Consider the following 24,106-nt stretch of genomic DNA (forward strand, 5'->3'; position numbering starts at 1 on the left):
GGTCAAACTGTAAGCAAATGTTGACAGATCAGTGTGTAAAGTTCTTCTAATATATTACCACCTGATCTTACTGTATGTAGTAGAGTACAAAGTACTAGAGGAGAAAAGGACTATAGTAGAGTGGACAAGTGATATATCAGTGATGGTAGTCTTACCTATAGTGGCATACCTACCGGTAGTATCCTTTGTGCCCCTACCGGTCAGATGAGCTACGAACTAGGAAGTCATTAGTAGGTCATTGGAGGAGTGAAGAGAGCGCCAGGGGGAGTATTTTTTTACCAAGTCAGAAATGTAAGTGGGACAATAACTGTGTAGGGATTTGAAGGCAAAGCACAGGAGCTTAAATTTGATTCTAAGGTGAAATGGAAGCCAATGTAGAGATCTACAAAGAGATGCAGNGGAAGAGGAGCGGTGGGAAGGNTGGATGAGTCTGGCTGCAGCATTCATAATAGATTGTAGAGGAGAGAGTCGGGTTAGTGGAATACCAGAGAGAAGGATGTTACAGTAGTCCAGATGAGAGATAAGAGCGTGTACAAGGAGTTTGGTGGTCTCTGGGGACAGGTAGGGGTGAATTTTGGAGATTTTGCGTAGGTAAAAGTGACAGGACCTGGAAATGTTCTGAATATGGGGGGTAAAGGAGAGGGCAGAATGGAAAGTAACACCAAGACAACGTGCCTGAGGGGAGCGCCGAATACCAGTGCTATTAACAATTAGAAACCTCTCATCATGGATGGGTGGCAGACAACATGCATTCTTCACTTAAGTATTGGGATGTGTGTGTAGTTTGAGCTTCAGTGACTGAGATTTGCAAGCAAGAAAATTTTTGGGAAAGCAAGCAAGATAACACTGAAAAACACATTGAAAGCAGCATACTGCTAAACCTGTTGTTGAAAGTTACTTGCCTATTATGCTGATTCAGTGGGTTCAATGCTTCATTGGACATTTACCTGAAAGAAATACATTGGTTATGAATTCTCTCCACTTATGCCAGAAATACAGAAAATATAAGATGATGTATTGCAAAATTGTTACAGTTCCTGGGCTGATATTGATCCATTTTATGTATTATTTGCTCCAGGCATTGGTGAAAGCAGCCCACAGTGGGCCCCTGTGCTGAACTTACTTAACCTCCACACCATCATACAATTTAGCTGCTGTGGAGACCTTGTTAACTGAGGAGGGTCTGATTTTATGGTCATAGAGCCAGCCAGGGAAAAGTTGGGAGGGGTCCTTGACCACCTAGTCCCTGTCCAGGTCTTCACCAGAACTTAGTGCCCAGGTGCTCTATGTAGGTCATGATCTGCAAGCTGCCTTTCCTGAGCTAACGTGGAAGGGAATGTGAAGAGTAAAATCATCACTTGTAAGTAGACAGATTTTTTTAGGGATTGCAAAACAGGTTGTTAGTTGCTCACCATAGCAAATTTTGTATCTTAAATTAGGTTTGTGCTTTCTGGCAACTTGCTGAGAAGGGTAGCTTCAGACCTGGAGAGGGATTAAGTGATTCCTTGCAGCTCCTGGTGGCTCTCCTTGCTAGCTGCTTAGTCACTTACAATGCAGCGCTGGTTCTTAAAGAATCAGAGTCGTCAGAGATAATAGCAGTGAGAAGTACTGGTACCGCTCACTTCCACCCCTATTTATTCTAAATGGGGCTGCCATGGGTAGAAGATACATGTAGTGACTCCCCCCGAGACAGGGGTTCACTGGAATGAGCAAATGCTAACTGCACTTCAACCTCACTGCCAGTCTGAACATAGCCTAAAGAATCCAGCCAGCAGCCTGAAGATTGTTTTTACTAATGCTGGGTCTACACGGACAATTTTTAAAAACACATGTAAACGTTCCTAATGCGTTTTTATGCACTTTTATTAGAATTTTAAAGCGTGCCTTTAAAATGCTGAAAAACGTCTATGTTGCGGGAAAACGCCCCACTGTAATCAATGGAAGCCTTTACTCACGTTTATCCGCGTTTTTGGGCGCTTTCCAGCTTTAACCCAGCGTTTTAATTTTTTAAACGTTGCAAGCAATGTTTAGGATTAAGAAAAACGTGCCTGAAGGAAACACCCTGGCATTAATTAGCCCATTGGAATGCATGGGAATTTCAAACATGGGCTTTAAAAGTTAAACGCTGGGGAAAACATCCGGGTTGACTAAGCCTAAACCCTGCTGCTGCAAGCAACCCTCCATATTGCATATATTATCATTATTATGTATTTCTATAACCCCAACATATTCCACAGGGTTGTCCCAGGGCTTCTATACCCAACACAATTTGAGGCCAATTTAGTAGGAACACTGATTACTAGAATTATTCTGGGATGTGGAAGGTAACACACAAAAATTGAGAAAACATACAAACTCCATGCAGGTAGTGGCCAAGATTTGAGTCATTCTGTGTTGTTAGCTCAAACATGTAGTAAGGAATTTATTGCATTTTTCACAGAATCAAACATTTTCCATACTCAGTGTTTTAAAATGAATAAAACATGGGGACAAGTGAAAGTACCGTATTTTTCGGCGTATAAGACGCTCCGGCATATAAGACGCACCCAATTTTAAAGGAGGAAAAATTGTCCGTTTCTCTCCGCCGGCTTGCTTCCGGGATCGCGGGGGCACGCTTGCTTCCGGGATCGCGTGTGCAGGCTTCTCCTCACTGGGTCTGCTGCAGCCAGGAGTAGAAGACGAGAAGCACGCAGGATCGCGGGATCGCGGTATCGGGTAAGTATGTTACCGGTTTTAAATATTTTTTAAACATGCATTCGCCGTATAGGACGCACCCACTTCCCCCCCCAGTTTTGGGGAAGAAAAGGTGCGTCTTATACACCGAAAAATACAGTATTTCAATGGAATGAGTTCATCAGTTTTGTTCATCTGTTTTGCTGCAAAAACATGCAAAGCAAGCTGGCCTACAAAATACTAAACTACTGGTTTGTTAAATATATACATGTAATATATAAAATGTTGTTATACATATAAATGTGTTTATCAGACTGAACAATAGCAGAGATAATGCTGATGAATAATATGGAGTATATAGAAGTAGGAGGAGGTCTGGCAGTGTCCAGCAGGTGGCAGTAATGCGGGCCTGTCCTGGCTGAGCTCAACCAGCAATCTGTAGTGACAAGAGGCGAGTGGGCCGCGCCTGGTCCTGACCAATCACAGGCTGAGAACTCATGGGGGCGGGTCCCGTACGCCTGTTCTTATTAGTCGGCTCGTCCGCCAGGCAGGGATCACCATGATGCGTTTACCTCTTTCTGTTTCCTCGCAGATTTTGCTGAAAAGGAAAATCTTCTCTTCCTGCTGCAGGCGGACAGCAGCTATGTCTTCTCTATTAATAAACAAGCCGCAGTATTCCTTCCTGAAAGAGCTGGGTCTGAAGGAAGAAAACGATGGTGTGTACAATGGTACATGGGGAGGAAGAGGAGAGGTATGTGCACTTGTGTGGCCCCGGGCACTGCCAGTCCTTGGCATGGGCTCAGAGGACAGACGTGGCATTTGTTAGGACTTTATCACTGACCCTGCAGCTATGACTGCTCTGCATGCACATACATAATAATACATGCCACTGACACACAAAGCTCCATGTGCTGTAACCCATAGCAACAAGACAGAGCCCATTCCTGATTGGATTACTGAGGTTAGATGTGACCCCTGTATGCATGCCATCTGGTCTGCTAAGGCCACGCAAAGCTGACTTCTTGCAGCCACTTCTGCAATATCCACATGGCATTGATGCCAGATGCCACCGACCATACTTACCTAATGTGTGCCGGACTAGCCTGTCTGATAGGTGACAACATAGAAGATAATCAGGAAAGCACAACAGATCGTTGTCACCTGTAACAGGAAGTGCCTGAGCTAAACTCTCCTTGCAGGATCTCTAGGTAGAATTCTAATTGGATTAAATACTGAAAATACCTTAGCTATAGTAAAGTTTATTCATTCGGTTCACATATGATAGAAGTGTGCATGTCACCTGTTTGCTTGGCATTGCTGAATCAGCTAAAAAGTAATTAAGTTCTGCATTTTTCTCTATCCGATGGGTGACGCACAGATCACCGACCCACCATGATATACAGATCATTGATAACATAGCCCTGGGTGCAGCTGCTCTGCTCTTTTGTTACAGTTGTCACAACTTCCATTTTTATCCATGGCGTCCTAAGAGATCCGTGTTCATGGAGTTGTATAATACCGATGCAGGGGGTTATTATACAGCGTGACTCATTCCATCCAGCCATATGCCGCAGGAAGAGACTTGTGCTGCCTCACATTAATGGGAACACATATTTAGCTTTGGTCTTTTCATAGATCATGGAGAGCAAAATGCTTGGCATTACATGAGCTGAATTTCCAGAGATCACTTTGCTGTATTGGCCTTGCAATGGCCATGTTACAAAGACAAATCAACACACAGGATATATTCAATGTGTAGGTTTAGTCTGTTCCACCTGCATACATTTATGTGGTTACAGAAGTATGTGACCACACGACGACATTCATATTTCACATTCACCTACACCTAAAGTTGTAAATGCACCCCTTTCCTATTGGGAGGTATTGAAGGGAAGCTGTCAGGATAAGAACATGGGGCTGCTGCTGTCCTTAAAGAAGAACTCAACTTAAAAGTTCCCCAAAGCAAAAAAAATCACTTGCATTCAATCCCGAAGGGCTGTCAATCGTTACGGAGGTCTTTTCCATCAGGTCCCGCATCCATCTTTGCGCCGCCATCTTCTCCTCTGCTTCCGGGTACTTGTTCCTACGTCTCCCGACCCAGGCACAAGATCGGGTGACATAGATGGGGGGAAAAAAAATGTTGCACTTAAAAAAACAAACAAAAAAAAAACATACAGAATTTTTACCCTGCATAAAAGGGTTGTCTACCCTTTTATGTAAAGTGAAAATTCTGAGTTTAGGTACGCTTTAAGGTGTTCAGTAGTCATTGAAGCTTTGTAGGGAGTCCCAGACCTTTATAAAAACACAGGTCTGATGAGGGAACACCTGACTTGTATGCATGATCAGGGACTAAATCATTGATGAGGATAAAAGTACTGGAGGCTAAAGACATGGTAGCCCTCATGTGTACACTTGTTAAGTCCATGCAGATAAGAGGAAGAAAAATGGGGAATAGGGTGATGTTTGGATGCTGGAATCTATGAATTCATTAGTTGGAAGTTAGTGTCGTAAGCAGCCAGCCGTTCCATTAGTTTCATTACAGACAAGGAATGGCAGCCATGGCCCCTAGATGTGTGGTTAGCTTTATGATGATGGATAACTTCGAAAAACTCAAACGGGTGGGTGGGGATGGATGAAACTGAGCAACCCTCACCCCCCCCCCCCCCATAAGTCTGATAACAATATGGCCCTACAGCAGCTAAAGAATCAACCATGTGACAAGCGAGAGTCTGTCCTTGCAGGAGGATAACAAACTTGGAGCGGAATTGCAGTCTGGCATAACACACAATAGAAACCTGTCTTTCCTTGTCACAAAGTAATGTAATTTGTATGGAAAAAAAACAAAATTCCCTGTACAATAATGCTTGAAGCAGCCAAATAGTTGTTTAGGTCACAGAAAAGTATCTTATTGCTGACATTTCTTTTGTAACTACAGTATTCCTGGTTTGTTTACACAGCAATCAGAAGCTCACCTTTAACCCCCCCCCCCTGTTTAACCTATTCAGGTACTTATTTTGAACAATAAGAAGCAATGGTGTGCAAAATCTATAGGAACAGAGAGGGAATATAATTCTGCTTTAACTGCCTTCTTCACAGAACCTTAGCAGACTTGATAATAGCAGCATGTTGTAAAAAGCTCCAGTCTACAGTCCCCTGGAATCCACAGTTGTGAGCCTTTGGTTTATTACACTCTAATGATCTGTTTTATGACCAGATCAATCCATATTCCATAACCCCCACAATAATGAAGATACAGTGTTACAAAGTAATTATTTTTTAGAAGGATAAAATACATCTTTAGTTAAACATGCATACAGTGTAGTGTCCTGTAGTATGGAGTAACATATGGTTTCCAGCAATTTCTAATCCTAACAGGATTATTGGTCCTTAATTGAAGGTTGGTAATAATATTATAGATTGCAGGTTGGGAAACCTTCCCTAGAATATATGGAATTGTTCAGGATAATTGGCAGTAAGGATAGATTTGTTAAACATCATAACCAGCACCACCCCACTGACTCAAACTTGTGTTCTTGGGTGGGATGCTGCACAGTCCCTCTAAGGGTGCAGGAAAAAGGGGCTATGTAAGAAAATCTAAGATCTAGGGTTAGCCGAAACTGATTTACTTTTACCAAAGTATTCCCCTCATTCCTAAAGTAGTTATATAAACATAATTTCCTTTTTTTTTTTTTTTTTCTTCCTTAAAGCGTACCTAAACTCAACATTTGTACTTTACATAGAAGGGTACACAGCCCTTCTATATAAATTTAACATGTTTTTTTTTTAATTTTGTCCTGCTTTAAATTTGAAGGGTAGGACCAATATCCTACTTTACATTTCTGGAAACTACTTCTGCACATGTCCAAGATCAAGCATGCGCTAAAGGCGCTTTCCTGAATGTGTCAATCTCACTCATGCAGAAGGAGGAAGATGGCAGGGCCTGTTGTCCAGCCCCTGCCAGGAAAAAGGGAGATGGGCCTGCAATTGGACCAGGATCATTGTGGGACTGAGGGCATTGCATGTACAGCACCAGCTTTGGTTGGGGAAATTCTGAACTCCTGGCTTTGCCAATCAAGATGGCTGAAAATCTTTGCTGGGCTGAAGAAAGATGGCAGCGAGGGAGCGTGGATAGGTAAGTGCCGCATGGTATATTTCTGCTGTAAACCCCCCCCCCCTTAATTTTTTTTTCTTGTAAATATTCTCACATTTAATAAAACAGAATTTAAAGTGTCTGCAGTGATTCTCATACATGCTTTTATTGGAAAGTAGAGAACTATCTTCCATTCTTGTCGAAGCTGGTAATGATATGGACAAAAAAACCCTGTCATGGCAGTAGGTGGTGAGAATGGTGCGTGCTTCCACAAATGTCTGTCGTGTAGCACAATTTGATGGGTTAAGCAGGGCTTGGCAAAAATACTGTATCTTGAAAATGTTTTTTTTTTTTTCATAAACAGATATACGCGTCACATATTGTTTTTGGGATTGCAGTGACTTCCTGGCATGACATTAATGAATAACTGCTGATCACTACTTGACATGATCTTTAGCCCGCAGGCAAATGTCTGGAAATCATTCACCCGAACAGCTACTCAATAAAGTGGCATAAAGTGATATCACATCCTTTTTTCATACTTCAGTGTTGTCAATCATCTCGGCATGGCAGATATCACCATCTATCATACTTGGAGGGGTAGAGACCAACCCATTACTAAAATCCTTAAATCCAGTGGTTTCCCCATTCTTCTGTAACAACTTTGTACTATCATGTGACCGTATATAATGATATTAAAAGCAGGCATAGCAACATTTTAGTAGAACCACTAAAACAAATATATTTCTTTATTACCTGGTAAATGATTTGTAATTCTGTTTTTGCTAATACGTGTTTTTTTTTTTTTTTTTTTTTTGTCAGATGGTAACATCATACTGTCCTGCAAACAACTTACCTATTGCTCGAGTTAGACAGGTGAGCATAAATGTAGTTTGTTGTTGGTATTCTTGTTTGTTATTGGTAGTTTGATATATAAATGTATAATTATTTTTCCTCCTGCATTTGCATTGTAATCTAGAACTCAACATGCCATTGCTGTTGAGTGTGGGATATGCACTATATCCCTGGTGATCAGCCTGCAAGGACTGTGTGTAGAAGTAACAGGGCATGTTGCATGTGCCATGTCCTGGCCTCAGTCCTTCACTTATGGGGCACCCAAAACTGCGAAGGGTTATGGGGTTCCAGGTAATGTAACACTTTGTTCAAACATCTGGCACTGAAAAGAAGAGAATTCTTGTGGGAGTGATCTGTAACTAACAGAACAAGAAAAGTTCTGGCTAGATAGAGGAGAAAAAAGTGGTGATGCAATGTGTGATCCGGGAGGGGGTTGGGGTTGTGGATTAAAAAAACACTTTGAATGTGGGGTGTGTGGTGGTGACACAAGTTTGTAATTGACCATCCATACTGTGGGGTATTGTGGCAGGTCCATACTCTTAATGCTTAAGGTTTTTATTACTGATATCAGTGTTGATATTTTTGCAGTTATCAACACCAATGCTGGAGTTCATTTACTTTTGTCACCAACCTGTATTCTGCTGGCTCTTAAGAGTGCAGCCTCTCCTGTCCCAGGCTGGGTTGGCTGTCAGTTGCGCACCTGTTGCTACATTTTTTTGCAGAAAGGCAGCATGGTTCCAGAAGTAGAAGTTTTCTCTGCATTCCAGCATATGACACTGCAATAAAGACTATAGTATCAGAAGTCATGCCCACCCAATGCCAGCACTGGTGTTGTGAATTATTTAACTCAAACTTTCTCTTTGGTGTAAACTGCAAAAAATGCAGAAAATTTTTGGATGTTATGAACAGGCTGTAATGCACCACAATAGGCTACCTAATTTATTGCAATTCACCCTAATGCCCAAAAAATGCTGCTGCTGTGCCATCTTTTGGAAGTATTAGAGGAAGTAGTCAGCCACTGCACTATGCAAAATTTTAAAAATTTCATGCATCTTTCAATACTCTGTAGAGGTTCTTGGAGTAAATCTTTCCTTTCCCCAAGTGTTAACATTACATTACTCTTAGAATATCCCCGATTGTCAATTTTCAGAAATGTTTATTCTTTCCCTGAAAAACTGCAGACTAAACAGCACAGTTACTGCTATGCAAGTTTTGTCTTCTTTGTCAACTGTCAACAGCCTAGTATTCATTACTATCTAACAGCTTTCCTTCTCTGGTGATGTATGCAGAGTGCAGTGGCATGTGACTAATAAAGGTCAGAGGTGTCCCAGATGGTGGGGGCCACTATTTGCAGATTGATTTCACTTTCTGAACATTGGACAATGAGGCAAGATGACCGCACACAACTGGAAAATAGCTTGCTTTTAGGGGACAGTTTGGAGCATTGCCGAGCTGCTTATAAGCAGAACAGTTCATGTTTGAAACGTTTTATTAAACTTTGGCAATGTGGTATCCATAATTCCCTCACCAGTGGCAACCTCTTGCCCTGCTTTTGTGTGTCTTCAGCCATCTTATATTGACCAGGAATAAGTAGTGCATACATACACATAGAAACAAGTTATCCTGGCACCAAAGCATGCCAGAATGTACAAAGATGTCAGGCATAGGAGGAGCTAGTCGGTAGGGATGGGTAACAGTTGGAACTCCATGTGAAAATGCCACAATCTGGATACCTGCTCCAGGCTTCTTTGTGGCTTAACCAGTAATGTACAGTTGTGTTTTATTGTGCAATAAGCACCTGATGCATGATTGCTCGATTATTCCCCACCTAGGTGTTCGCGAAGAGATGAGTGCACAAACAGTACAAAAATTGCTGATTTCCTATCTTTCTACTTTGTCTCATGTTAATTTCAGGCCAATATTGAAGATTACAATGAAACGGTTATTAAAGCTAAAGAGGCCTGGAAGGTCTGGGCTGATGTAAGTATAACAGGTCAAGGCCTGATGTTTATAATGTACTAGGAGAGGTGCCTTGTAGGTATGCTGGGTCATTAGTTATTCAGACATTACCAGAAGGGGAGAGCTATGACATGGAATTAAGAAAGAAGCTATGCTAAAGATTGACTATTCTGGGGGTAATCATCTTTCACAATCCCCAAAAGTCACTGCTTTTTAACCTCCCTAGCGGTTATCCTGAGTGTGGCTCAGGGTGAATTTTCCATACCAAAAGCGGTAACCCCAAGCCACACTCGGGGCGGAATTGCCACGGAGTTTAAAAAGCTTACCTGGTAAGCGGTGCCCGTGGCGTCCTCCAGTGATGTGTAACCTGGAGATGCCCAGCATCTGCACGTTGGGGACGCATGGCCAGGGGAAGCAGATGCCGGGCGGGCATCTGTGTGCGAGTGTGTGGCTGGGAGGCGGGAAATTTAAAAGATGAAGTATTTTTAAATGTACAGCTTTAAAAAAAAAAACAAAAAAAAAAAAACTTAATATTCATATTGCCAGGGAGGTTAAAGTGTACAGAAATACTGAGAACACTGATTAGTTTGCAGCACTGTTTCTTTATATGGTTTGTACAATATTGGTAATCATGTGTATGGGGATAACAACTTACAGGTTAAGTCCCATCAATATAGTGTTAAAATATAATATATTTCTGTGACTCCGGTGTAGTCCAGGTTTTAAGCATGATGCTGTCATTTCTTGCTTATAAATTTTTTTTTACCCTCTTTAGGTTCCAGCTCCTAAACGTGGAGAAATAGTGAGACAGATTGGTGATGCACTCCGAAAAAAGATTACAGCTCTTGGAAATCTGGTATAGTTATTCCAGAGGTTTTTTTTACAATGATTTGATGAATGATTGAGTAAATCTAGTTGAGAGCTCCCTTCTGACCCGTGGTTCCCTCTATCCTCACCCTACGCAGGGTTTCATGTGTTCCGTGTTTCAGATTTTCTAACTATCAGTTGGGACAGATAGACAAAAACAAAATTGGCCACAGATCTGTTCATGTGTACTAAACCTGTGATTCCTGTGCAAGAGAATCGTGGCATGTACACCCACTTTTTTGTACCCATCTATGAGGAAATGAAAAATGAGCCATTATCTTGAAATAACTTGAAAATACCCACTTCAAAATAAAATATATGGTATATATAATTGCTTCCAAATCAGGCTTAGGGTTTTGATATAACGCAATATTTAAAATTGCAAAACAAATGAAATGGCACTTTAGTACTCTTATCTATACTTTCTTTCAGATATGTTTCTCCTATATGTTCTGACCCATGTTTGGTGTGAAGCAAACACAATGATACCTATCCCTGGATCATATAACATACACAAACTACTTTTTCCATATAAATCATACACAGCCCTGTTGCCGTTGGGGATATAATCCCTGTCCCTGTCTAAGGCAAAATGGTACCATATACTTGGACCTTGCTTGGCCCCAATGAATTGAAAAATACCCACAAATAAACAGTATTTTCTCTTTTCAAGCTTGCATTGCATTACCTGATGGCATATCAAAGGCATGCATGTATACATGGCACGGTTGCTTTTCATTTATTCCCATTTCAGGAAGAAATTTGTGAATGAGATATAAGGGTAAAAACGTGTGCAGTGCTGAAGAAGTCAAGAACAGTAGGTTGAAGAAAGGAAAAGCAACCGATTATCTTTAATGTTCCAATCTTCCTAAAATGATAGCACCTGGAACATGGTATTGGGTCCCCCGTGGCCCTCATAACTTTCTTTCCCATAGTAGACTTTTAATCTTAGTGCCCTTATAAAGCCCCCCTTTTTTGTTGTGTAGTTTGTACTTTGGAGTTGATTATGATGGGTCACTTGCTCTTAAATGATCTCTTGTGCATTGTTGGTCACCAGTAGTTGGTGTTGGGTCCTTTTGTAAAATGTATATCAAAATATAATGTCTTGAGTAACAAGGCTTTCCTTTACACTATACATTAGAACAGTGCGATTTAAATGTGTGCCCTGAGTATAAACAGAGACTTTTTAAAGTAGCATTCTGGACGGGGAGGAATCTCAGTTTTTACTAGCATTTGAATAGTATTTGGTAGTTTATAAAAAAACTACAACAGTATTTTACAGACTCTTGACATACTATAGAAACCTCTTATTGCAGCCATTTTTATATGTCCTTGAGGTGAGATTGAATCATCCACATCAACCCCTGCTCTTAAAGCAGAAGTTCAGGCTTTTTTTAAATTTTATTAACAAATAAGTTGAAGTTCTGCTTTAAAGTTCATTTTACAAGTCACATATAAAAAAAGACTACACTTCATGAAATCATGTTTTATTTTCCTGGTCACTCAAGTATATTTTACAATTTCAAGTTTGATTACTTGCCTGCCATATGCTATCACTACCCTCACCAGCCTACAACTATACGCTTACATATCTTTTTTCTGTATTGAGACACTCTAAAAATTTGTGATTGGGCTAGGGTTTATTGTAGAAAGGACTTTTTATTTTGTCACGATTGAACGACCGTGTTTTTTTTTTTTTTTTTTTTTTAAAATTTTAGGTTTCTTTAGAAATGGGAAAGATCCTAGTAGAGGGTGTTGGAGAAGTCCAGGAATACGTTGACATCTGTGACTATGCGGTTGGCCTTTCCCGTATTATTGGTGGACCCATACTACCATCAGAAAGTAAATTACCCTTTTAATATTGTGTTGCTTCCCCCCCCCATCTCTAAATGAATAATGCTAATGACCAATATTATCTAGACATGAATTTATTTACAGAACAAAAAACTTGGCAAAGCTTTAACATTTACGCAGAACATATATTAAAAATTAATATTTACATATGCAATTGTTTAAAAAATTTTTTCTTTACTGTTTTAATGCATTCAGTTTTATTATCACAGACTGAATATTGATTGAGAAACTAAATCTGAGCTTTGAGAGAGAGGAGGGTGGGAGACATTCTCTTACTCCGATATATTCCCCTATACTAAGATATTAGTGTAAAGGTACTAAAAACATAACGTGCACTATAATGGAATCTGATGGGAATCCTCTACAAGCTAAAATATTTACCATTTTGCATCCATTAAATAGAAACAAATGTTGTTAAAAGAAAAAAACTTGTCAGAGTCCTTTACCAGACATTGCTACTCAGTTTCATGTTACTGCAGGTCAAAAGGGATGCCATATTCGCAAAATAATGAAACAAAGTACAGTAGTAACCATGCAACATTTTATTTACATTAAACAATATCAAGCAGAAATTAGTACATTCCTATTAAGAAGCGCTCCCTGCTGAATTACATGCATGGCTGAAACCAGGTAAAATATTTATCATTTACATGGTTGTGCACCTGTTGAGCAGTCTATGGCAAGCTTTATATTCCCATATAAGGCCTATGTGAAATCAGGCTGCCTAAATATTCACAAGTAAAAATGTCAATTGCATTGCCATTGCAAAGCTTCTTGCTTTACCTGCATTATTTTATGTAAGGTAAATGGATAATCCAGGACTGGGCATGGAGTAGGCTGGGAAAAAAATCTCCGCAAAAAATTAGGTACATAAGTAAACATGAAAACCATCTCAGAAAATGTAAGGTATGCCCTAGTTAAAGTGAATGTTTTTAGAGAACCTCATGTCTGCCCCTCTTTACAGAAATAAGGGGAGCCTGAAAAGATTCTGACATGCATACTATTGTAGTATTGGACTGACACATCACCACCTCAACAAATTGGTGTCTGTAATATTATTATTTTGGATTTATAAAGCGTCAACATATTATTCAGCACTGTACAATAGGGATGGTGAAAACTAAAAATTAAATTTTTAATGTAACAGAAAAGCACCAAAGGCAGTGATTATGGTTGTAACTGAAATAATTTTCCAGTTCTATTAACTTTTAATTTGTGTACTTTTACAGTGCGAATATGGATTTATAAATGTTTCTTACCTTGTGTTTTTAGGACCAGGACATGCCCTGATTGAGCAGTGGAATCCAGTGGGTTTAGTTGGCATTATCACTGCTTTTAACTTTCCGGTTGCAGTGTACGGGTGGAATAATGCTCTGGCTTTGGTCTGTGGAGATGTCTGTCTATGGTAATGACTAGAATAAATTGGGTAATAAACAGTAGTGCCTCCCCCCCCCATGCAAAAAGCAGTGTGCACAATATACTATGGCCAAATAAACAATGTTTGTTCTTACTGTATTTCAGCTGTATAGTAGTGAACTCTGATGTATGTAGTGCATCAGAGCTCAAAAATTCTAATGGTTTCCAGTGTATTGTATATTATCCTAAAATGAGCAGTTGGCATTGTAATGACTTTCATATCATGCCATTAATGTAAATATAAAATGTTTACTTTTCTACTGACGTCTGCATTATACAGATCTCTTGCCGTAAGCTGGGAGTTTGTTTTATTATTCACAAGGGGTTTTATTTTTGTAAAGTATACATTATTCTTCTATACCATGCAACGTAGTTTAGCCAATGTTCTGTGTGTGCGCGCTGCTTTAAAAAGAAAAAAATATCTAATTTATCTTACTCCTTTTTTAGGAAAGGAGCCCCAACCACATCCCTTACTAGTGTGGCAGTAACAAAGTAAGTTCTAGTCTAGACACGAATACCTGTTTTTATTTTCATGCTGAATGGAAATCATTACCTATGACCATATGACATGACCTAATTGATCAGATACTATTTAATGTACAAAACCATTTAGCCAAGCAGACATTTGTTATGCAGTGACAGAGGATGGTCTGTTTTTTCCATTTGGTTAATTGCCATTTTATGGCATTTTATTTATATAACAACTCTTAAAGTAACCATAAAGTTACTTAAAGAGGAACTAAACTAAAAACTGGCAATCCGATGTCTTGCATCGGGTCCCGCGTTGTCCCGGAGCAGGCCATCTTCTCTTTCTCCTGGTTCTTCATCCTACCTCACCTGACCCAGGCGCAAGATCAGGTGATGTAGGATGAAAAAAAAAACATTTTTTCATCCATCCCAAGTGTAAAAAAAAAAAAAAAAAAAAACAGTTTTTTTCACTTTACATAAAATGATTGACAACCCTTTTATGTAAAGTAAATTTTTTTTAAATTTAGGTACACTTTAAGTAAGTAAACCCTCCCACCAATGCCCCCCCACCCAAAAAAAAAAACTAGTCATCCCTGTGCTTAGCTGGCTAAAATGTATTCTTGTGGTATGTAAACCTTGAGGGAGTTCCTGACCCTGCATACACATCCGACTCTCTTCAGAAAGCCTAGTCGCCGTCATGCAGCATCTGTATGGATAAATGCTCCTGTTTGATACTAATACGTGGCAATTGGAAAAAAAAAATGCATTTGCACAGACATTCTCTGGAAAGGAGGAAGAACTTGGGTTTCCTTTGGCCCTAGGTCCCATAGCAGTTGGATGATTTGGTTACCCCAATCACATATATTTATTTACATTGGCTCACCATACATAAATTGATCTTCCAAGTTTATTTTTGCCTTTTTTTTTTTTATAGAATTATTGCACAAGTTCTAGAGGACAATAAGTTGCCTGGCGCAATCTGCTCAATGACCTGTGGTGGATCTGACATTGGGTAAGCTCATCTATAATTGCTGATACTTTTTTTTTTTTTTAGACTAGTCCCTATACAACTTCCCAAGAGCATGTCTCTGAAGAAACCATTGATGAACCATGGTAACCAGATAGCATTTTAAACCAGTTAGCACATAACTACGCTTAGGTTAGATTATATTAACATACTGATGTATTGGGCAGATGACTGTTGAATTTAGTATAGCCTAGTATATGTAGACAAACTAAAAAATGTCTTGTATATCCCACATTCACTTATAAAATGTACTCCATTCAGATGAAGCTGACATTTCTGTGGTATTTTTCCAGCAATGCTATAGCTGAAGACGAGCGTGTGGATTTGGTGTCTTTCACTGGTAGCACAGATGTGGGGAAGCAAGTAGCTGTAAAGGTTCAACAAAGGTTTGGTGAGTTTGTGACCCTTCTCTCTCTCTCTCTTTTTTTTTTTTTTTTTTTTTTTTTTTTTTTTTTTTTTTTTTTTATATTTAAAACCTTGTCTTGAAATATTTTGCTTCTGCATGCACTTTTAAAGTTTTGTAATACTTGTACACATGACTGCCATTACAACATAAAACATATAAATGAGCCTCCAACTCACCGGTGGTGGGATCAATTTCTGTAAACCAGCTCTTCTCAGAGTTCTTCTAGTATCACATTGCCAGACTGTAGAGAAGCTAATATTCTGTGTTTTACATTCTGTAGGTCGACAGTTACTTGAACTTGGGGGAAACAACGCAATCATTGGTGAGTATTGTAAAAAAAAAACCACACCAGAACTTAAAATTAAATCAATTTGTTTAAACCCTGTGCATGTTGTGATACTTATGGTCAGTTCTTTAATTGCATATTATGCCCGTACACTATACTCTGTTCCATTCTGAGGTTTTTACTACCAGTAGGGTTAAGGTAACAGTTTAAAGTTCTTATTCATGTATTTTTTTTTTTAAAGTTCTTCACTCTACAATAATATCTTGTAAAAGATATTTTTTTAGACAAACAAGCTGAAGAAATCTACAATAGCATAAAATACCTGTACATAAAAAGTGTGTGCACATCTGCAGTCATTGCCTTGATACAATTTGGCATAAACCTGTGTCTATATAGTATACATTCATAGTTCAAATAATAGCAATGTTTGCATGGGAATGTGCATGGTATTACATCTCGAAGAATCAAACAACTATAAGGCTAAGTCTACACAGACAATTTTAAAAACGCATGTAAACGTTCCTACTGCATTTTGTGTTTTTATGCGTTTTCATTAGCATTTTAGAGCTTCCCTTTAAAACGTCTATGCTGCGTTTTCCCCCATTTTTACCACGTTTTCTCGTGTTAAAAAAAGGCCTAAGATTTTTTAAAAATTTTATTTAAGAAAAAATCTTATGCCTCTTTCTTTATTCGCTAATGAATGCCTATTTAATGTACAGCGCTGCGTAATATGTTGGCGCTATATAAATCCTGTTTAATAATAATAATAATAATGTCAACAGAGGAGGGGGCGCTTGTGCATCTTGACTAACCGCGGAAGATTTTATAAAATCCTGACTGCCTGCACTAAACTTGAAGCCCCTGTAATGCCAAAAGACTCTGGCACCTCCCATGTGTAGCTGAGGGGAGTGCTGGAAATGTCAGACATGGCCAATGCAGGGCTAAATCTTATAAGTGGCTGGAACTCCCTCTTCACTGAAATAGCACCGCTACTACAATTCCCTGCTTCAAAAAAAAAAAAAAAAAATGCACAGCCTAATGTTATTAGTGGCTGGAAGTCCCTCCTCACTAAAATAATAACAAGTATCACCATGTGATTCCTAATTGTTCACAGAAAAGTTTTTCTTTGAAATAATCTCTTAAGCAACCGGGGATAAATGTAAAGCAGCAGAGGACATGTTATGCAAGAATATTTGTGCCCACTATTGTCTATATCTGTAACCATAGTAGTAAATGTTGGATCAGGATATCATGTGGCAATAGGGTTACTGTGCCGAGGAACAAATTTAGATGAATCCACTGCATATTATTGCATGCTCTTCTCATGTATTCTTGTATCTTCCTATTTAGATTAATTGTTTTACTTTGCCAGAGAATGCAATGTGAAACCAGATACATTGCTACATTCATTTATTTTCACATTTCTCTGGCACAGTAAAACAATTAATATAGCAATAGCTCTATGATAATTCCGGATTATTGAGTTTACCTGTCAGTATAAACTTCATGGGGTCAGTGCTGAGGCTGCTGTTCAATAGACAGGAGTGATGGTGCTACTTCAATTCTCGGCATCACTTGCTTTTATAAAATGCGGGGCCACGCATAGGCAGAGAGGCCGCTGGTCTGGAGACGCGAGTGATGCCGGGAGTTCTTGGTGCTGTGTAAATTCTTTTTGTTTCTGTGATAAGGCAGACTTCTTGTATTCTAGTTGTGGGTCAGCAGACTGTAATGCCTTTGAAGAAATATTAAACAAATTATTGTAAGTAACTAATTGACTTAAGAAATTTGTAATGCAAATTCCCTTTTCTGGCTGTATCTATAGTGTTTGAAGATGCTGATCTTAATCTGGTCACCCCATCTGTTCTGTTTGCTGCGGTGGGCACTGCAGGTCAGAGATGCACTACAGCCAGACGCCTGGTAAGAATTGATTAACTAGTTTTGTGACTTGGTTGGTTGCTGGTGTTGTATTGTGTCCTTACCCAATATTCTCTACCTGTAGTTCTTACATGAGAAAATCTATAAGGAAATTGTTCAGAAGCTTTCCAAAGCCTATGCACAAGTGCGTATTGGAGACCCCTGGGATCGTAAGTAATATTTAAAAGGAACATGTGCAATTTTAGTAAATTGTAGTTTTATCATACAATCTAAATGTTTTACATGTTTGTATTCTATTTGTGGAAATATAATATATATTATAAAAAAGCATAGGGTAAGTTAACTAGTTAGTCTAATAAGAATCTGACTGCCTCAGATGTAGGGATCTGAAGGGTTATTTATGATAGACTTACATGTTTTACAATTGTGTTACTTGTAAGCATGCAAGCAAAAGCTTTCTTTTATTCTGGTGACTATTGTTCAGAATGAAAGCTGGGAGATGATCCAGTGGGGACAAATGATTTGGTGACAACTAAGATGGGAATTTACCTCCTTTATTACATTTTCCCCTTTGGAGAAACATGCAGTGGTTTTAGTTCTCCTCCACTATATCACTAACAAAAGGTGACTATACATTCAGTTGTGTTCAGAATGATAGCAGTTTGTTTAAAAAAAGTGAATAAAGCTGAAATGGTTTTTATTTCCAACACTTTATAAATGTGTGGTGTTCCTTTAGAGAAAAAAAAGAGAGAAAATATTAGGCTGTTCAGAAAAAAATAGCAGCATTCACGGTATAAACTTAAATATGTTTAAAGATTTTTCTTTCCTTTTGCTTATACAACTAAATATTAGTTCAGTGATTCCCTGTTTCTGAGAACTGCTGCACATCCCTGTTGCATGAAGTCGACCAACTTCTGGCACCTGTGAACATAAATTCCTGTCCAGGATGATTGGACTGCATTCCACAATTCCGCTGCCTATTGGTTTTACCTCCAAAAAACAAAGCAATTTGTAAAAATTTTAAGCTTTACTTACTTTTTTTAAACAAGCTGCTATTCTGAACACAATTGTATACTTGAACCACAGAAGTTTTCTGGCCTTAAGTGAACAAACATAACTGTTTACCAACTTGTTAGAAGCCAGAAATTAAAACCTCCATCTCCAGGGAATTGGAGATGGGAGGTTTTAATTTCTTTAAGTCTTTATATATCAAATGATGACGTTTTTCTGCGCTTTTTAAAGACCCTGTATATATTTTCAGCTAAGACATTATGTGGACCTCTACACAGCAAGCAGGCTGCAGAAATGTTCCTTTCTGCTGTTGAACAAGCAAAATGTGAAGGTGGTACCGTTGTGTGTGGTGGGAAGGTATGTTAAGTGAAGCTGAGAATTAGTGTGGTAATAACAGCTTTGTTTAATAATAACTGATTTTTTTTTTTTTTTTTCCCTGTTATCCTTAACAAAGGTAATTGATCTTCCTGGGAATTTTGTTGAACCAACCATCATCACCGGCCTTGCTCATGACTCTCCAGTCGTTCACAAGGAAACCTTTGCTCCAATACTCTACATAATAAAATTCAAGGTAAATCCATTTTCTTTCCTCTAGATTGTAGTAATGAACGTCCGCTTATTAGAAAGGCACTGTAATAGCTAGCATTAGAATGTGTTTAATAAAGGATTTAGAACATCTTGCTTTTCATAAGCAAAACAAAGCTCCAGGGCTCCTTCAGCACTTTTACATGATCAGTGCCACTTGGTGTCTTAGGCTGAGCCTATGGTTGTTGTAATTCACCTCAGGAGGAGTCCAGGGTGCCCATTTTTCAGTAATGGTAATGCAGATTTACCTATAGTTATCCTTTTATACCTTCCAAGTATAGAAAACTAACTTATGTGCCAGATATATGATGTACTGCTGAGTAACTCTACTCTAATGCATTCAAGCTCGGTTATAAACTACAGGTAAAGAGGTACACTTGTGCTGGTGTCTTTTGTCAGGGAAGGTAAGAGCCTCTTTAAAAATTTTTCCATTTTTGGAAAATTTGTACACTAACTTTTTCAGGTCAATAATCTTTCCAATCAAGACAGAAAAATACACCTTAGTGGAGCAGGGAAGAATTAGAACTTCTATGATTTGATTTAATAGAAAGCAAATCACTCTTGCAATTGCATCCCATTGTGTCCATAGCCTGTGTGCAGATTTTTTATTTATTTAACCTTTTGAAGGTAGTAAAACAAATATGGAACCAACAATAGTGTGTGCATATTCCCAATAGGTCCAGACACCACATACTGGGGGAAATGGGAAGGGGGTTCCAAAAAATGAGAAGTATATTCCAGGTTGGAACATTCAAGTTTTAGCAGTGCTGCACAGTGGTTGCTTTCTCGCAGGTTGATCAAAATAAACTGCATGTCTGAACAGCTGATATCTGCATGATGTGTGTAAACATAATATTTATATAAATATTTATTACTGTTATTGAGGCTTTATTTAGGGCCAACATATGTGCAGCCCTTGTACATTAAATAGGGGCTGCAAATTATACAGTGACACAGGAAGAGGAGAGGACCCTTCCCTAAAGAGCTTACAATCTAGGTGTGGGAGGTATCGCACAATAGAAGGGGTAATATGGAATGGTGAGTAAGCAGTGAGGGTTTTAAAAGACTGAAGAAGACAGGTAAGCAGAGCAGAAAGTAGGAGCAAGCCTAATAGGACGTGGAAGACCATTCCAGAGAGTCAGGGCAGCTCTAGAAAGGTCTTGGAGCCACACATGTGATGAGGTTGAGTGAGGAAGTCATTAGTAGGTCATTTATTCTAAAATAAAAGCATACACCACTTTGCACAAAGTAAAATAAAATCATTGGACAAGAAACATGTTAAAATGTTAAATAAATATATAGCAGTTTTTTCTTTCAGAAAAATTTAGTTTTTTCTCTTTTCAGCTAGATAATGTGCTGCATTCTTAAATGATGGAAGTAATATTGGTGATTACAAAAGGTCACTGGATTTTGAAATGAATGTTTCATTACACAAAGGCTGCACACTTGTCCTAAAATACTAGTAATATGTTTCTAATAAAGTATGGGGTTTTAGAGCTAGAAAAGAGCAACTGACAAAATTATTTTATATTTGTTGTGTTTGCATATTTAGAAACTGCATAGTTGCATAGGGCAGAGTGAGCAAGTTGATCCCTTCTTTAGCTGGTCTGCCTTAGGGTGGGAGACTTGATAATTGGACACTTCGGTCCACTGCAAAACTTTTATTTTTCTGAATGGGTGAAAACCTTCACATAATATACACATACTTTTTAAAACTAATCTCAGTTGAGGTTATTGATGTGGCTGTGTATATGCCATTTTGATATTGGTTGTCTATTACCTTGCCATCTACCAACCAGTGTGGGACACAAGCTGAATGCTAGACCATCCCGTACTGATCTGCACATGCAACTAGTCTACAATTCAGGGCTTCAAAATGTTTTCTTCTGCCCTTTTTGATCTCTTACATTTGCCTTCTTTGTTAGACTGAAGAAGAAGCCTTTGCGTGGAACAATGAAGTTAAACAAGGTCTGTCAAGCAGCATTTTTACAAAGGACCTGGGAAGAATTTTCCGCTGGCTTGGGTACAAGTTCATATTTTGTTGTGTCTTTGTGTAAAAAAAAAAAAAAAAAATTACTCGTATAAATGGTGCCAAGGGTTCATTCTTGGAATTGTGCTTGGCTGTGCTCATTCTAAATTTAGGGTGATTTAAGAAAAAAAAAATCTCCTGCAAATTCACCATCTTACAACTTTGAGTTGTAAAAGATGCCCCAAACGTATTAACCCACTGCCTATGAGCACAGGGTGTCAAGAACCTAACCTTTGCTTTAGGGAGTTGGGTTTTAAGTTGGATGGTTTAGCAAAGGTAACTTGACTTAAACACCAGATAAATGCCAATAACCCCGTAAATTCAGTCTTAACCCTAAATAAACATAAAATATCCCCTAAATGAGATTGTGAAATTTTATTGTGTTTTGGTAAGATGGTATATTGTACTGCAGCTCTCTTTAAAAATTTGAACCTAGTTTAAAAAAAAAAAAAAAAAAAACTAGAATTTTTAACATAACTAGACATTTGTTCAATGGCATTTTAGTCCAGTTCAGGATAGATCAGGCATGGGCAAACTACAGCCCGCAGGTCGTATACGGCTAAATGGGATTGTTTCTCCAGCCCTTTGGGTGCATCGGCCAGAGCCGCGGAACACGTCCCAGGATCTGAGGCTGCGATGGGAGAGTGAGTGGGCTGTGTAACTGCACACAACCTGCCCACTCTCCCATCGCAGGCTCAGATCTGCGATGGGAGAGTGGGTGGGGTTATGCCATCATGGCGTCACAATGGCATAACCATGCCTACTCTACCATCGACCCGGCCCCTGTGGCAAATTTTTTTCAGATTGTGGCCCCTGACTAAAAAAGTTTACCCACCCCTGGGATAGATGTTACTTGTCTTGGTCAATACAGTGCATTGATTCACTAATCTGCAACAGAATACATTGTTACAAATTTAACAGCTTCCAAAACTTCTATAAGCAGTGGAAATCCAGATTGAATTGGATCATGTTATCAACATTTTTTTTTAATTGCCTTTTATTTCTTCCTAGGCCAAAGGGATCAGACTGTGGCATAGTAAATGTCAATATTCCAACAAGTGGAGCTGAAATTGGTGGTGCTTTTGGTAAGTGTCAGTTCTGTATAGTCTGATTTCGACAGGAATCTAATTTGTTCCATTTGAACATATCCTGCTTGGTTTCTTTTCCTTTTTTACCAAAGGGATGTTTTTTTCTTTTTTTAAATTAAGGTGGTGAGAAACATACAGGTGGTGGGAGAGAGTCTGGAAGCGATTCCTGGAAACAATATATGAGAAGGTCAACATGGTGAGTAAACCATGTGCGATTTTGTCTTTCTCTGCACTACATTTGGGAACCCTTGTTATGCATTGACAAATAATACAAAACCTCTTTTGCAAATGATAAAAAACATAAAATGTCTGATCTTGTTAGTGTAAAATGCCAACAATGTGCTTCATCACTTAGCAGGAAATAAAGCGGCTATACACAACTGCACTGTTTCTAAAGGGCTTTTTGGTAGTGAACTTCTAAATTGAAAAAACAAAAACCATTTTTACTTTTATTCTTTTAAAAAAAAAAACCCAACCTTCTTTTACCACTGTGATGGTAAAGACTGAATGGGAGCTCAGAGCCTCTCTGGATTCAAGACATATCCCAGGAGGTTTTGAGCTCCCATTTGGTCTCACCACCACAGTTATAATGCGCAAAAAGAGCTTTCAGTCATAGGGTGCGCTAATCTCACACATGCACAGCGCTGGGACAAAGCATGAAACCAGAACAACATGGGACCGTATGGAAGACTGCTCCAGAGGGGTCTGCAGAAGTCGCTTATTCTTTTTATTTTAGTTCTGTGTTATAAGCATGTTCAGTAATAAATGGCATTTTCACTGTTGGCTAAAATGTCTCCGCTGGAAGAAACTGAGGAGCTGAACACCACTGACATGATCATAATATTCAGCAGCAGTTTTGGTGAACTACTCTTATGAGGGATGCATTATATCCATGTCAGTGTTTTACTAGTCATAAATACCCCAGATTGTTGAATCTAGGTAGCCTCTTTCTTTTGGGTTGTTGACACAATCCTCTACAGCTTCAGTGTTAGAGTATAACCTTGCTGTGTGTGTTTTTTTCTTGAACCCCCCCCCCAACTGCCCCAGTCCTTTGTGCTGTTCTAATGTATATAAAGTTTTAAATCTATAAAAGGTCATTTTTGCTAAAGCTCAATTTTTATTTTCTCATTTTCAGTACCATCAACTACAGCAAGGAATTGCCGCTGGCACAAGGCATAAAGTTCCAATAAATGGCCACTGGGTGGCAGTCTTCTAGTTCTACAACAATGTGGTGAAAAGCTTCAAGGTCAATCATTGCAGACAATTATGGGAAAGACTATTTGATCCCTTCAGAGTAAAAAATGTTCCTAATAAAATGTGGCAAAAGTGTTCATGACTCAAACTTTTGCAGAAAAAAGATAATTTGTAGTCCTTTTCACTACAGAAGACCGTTGTGTCTGCCTTTCTAAAGCAGACATTCAGAGTATCTTGTTGGGCTCCTGAAAATCACCATCTCCTGTGTCTGTGGTCATTAATGTTTTAGCATCTGAACACTGGATATGGAAACAAAGCCTTATGCTCTGAGGCTGACACACAGTTTGTACTTTATATGTTTAGTAAAACTTCTGCCTATTTCGTAAAGGGATAAAAAAAATTAAAAAATCTTTTTAAAAAAAA

At 38.8% G+C, this 24,106-nt stretch overlaps 1 protein-coding gene across 1 annotated transcript; it reads left to right on the forward strand.

Moving 5' to 3' along the window:
- Positions 1 to 3,212: 3,212 nt before the first annotated feature.
- ALDH7A1 (aldehyde dehydrogenase 7 family member A1) lies at positions 3,213 to 24,106 on the forward strand. The gene is made up of 18 exons (XM_072416017.1): positions 3,213 to 3,424; positions 7,586 to 7,639; positions 9,533 to 9,598; positions 10,353 to 10,433; positions 12,163 to 12,286; positions 13,571 to 13,703; positions 14,162 to 14,206; positions 15,117 to 15,194; positions 15,503 to 15,600; positions 15,896 to 15,937; positions 17,724 to 17,818; positions 17,901 to 17,985; positions 19,038 to 19,144; positions 19,242 to 19,358; positions 21,298 to 21,395; positions 22,413 to 22,486; positions 22,610 to 22,685; positions 23,625 to 24,106. The coding sequence occupies exons 1-18, from the start codon at positions 3,233 to 3,235 to the stop codon at positions 23,677 to 23,679; spliced, it is 1,620 nt and encodes a 539-aa protein (XP_072272118.1). The 5' UTR covers positions 3,213 to 3,232; the 3' UTR covers positions 23,680 to 24,106.

Source organism: Pyxicephalus adspersus, chromosome 6, assembly GCF_032062135.1.
Source record: "Pyxicephalus adspersus chromosome 6, UCB_Pads_2.0, whole genome shotgun sequence".
Classification (NCBI taxonomy): Eukaryota; Metazoa; Chordata; class Amphibia; order Anura; family Pyxicephalidae; genus Pyxicephalus; species Pyxicephalus adspersus.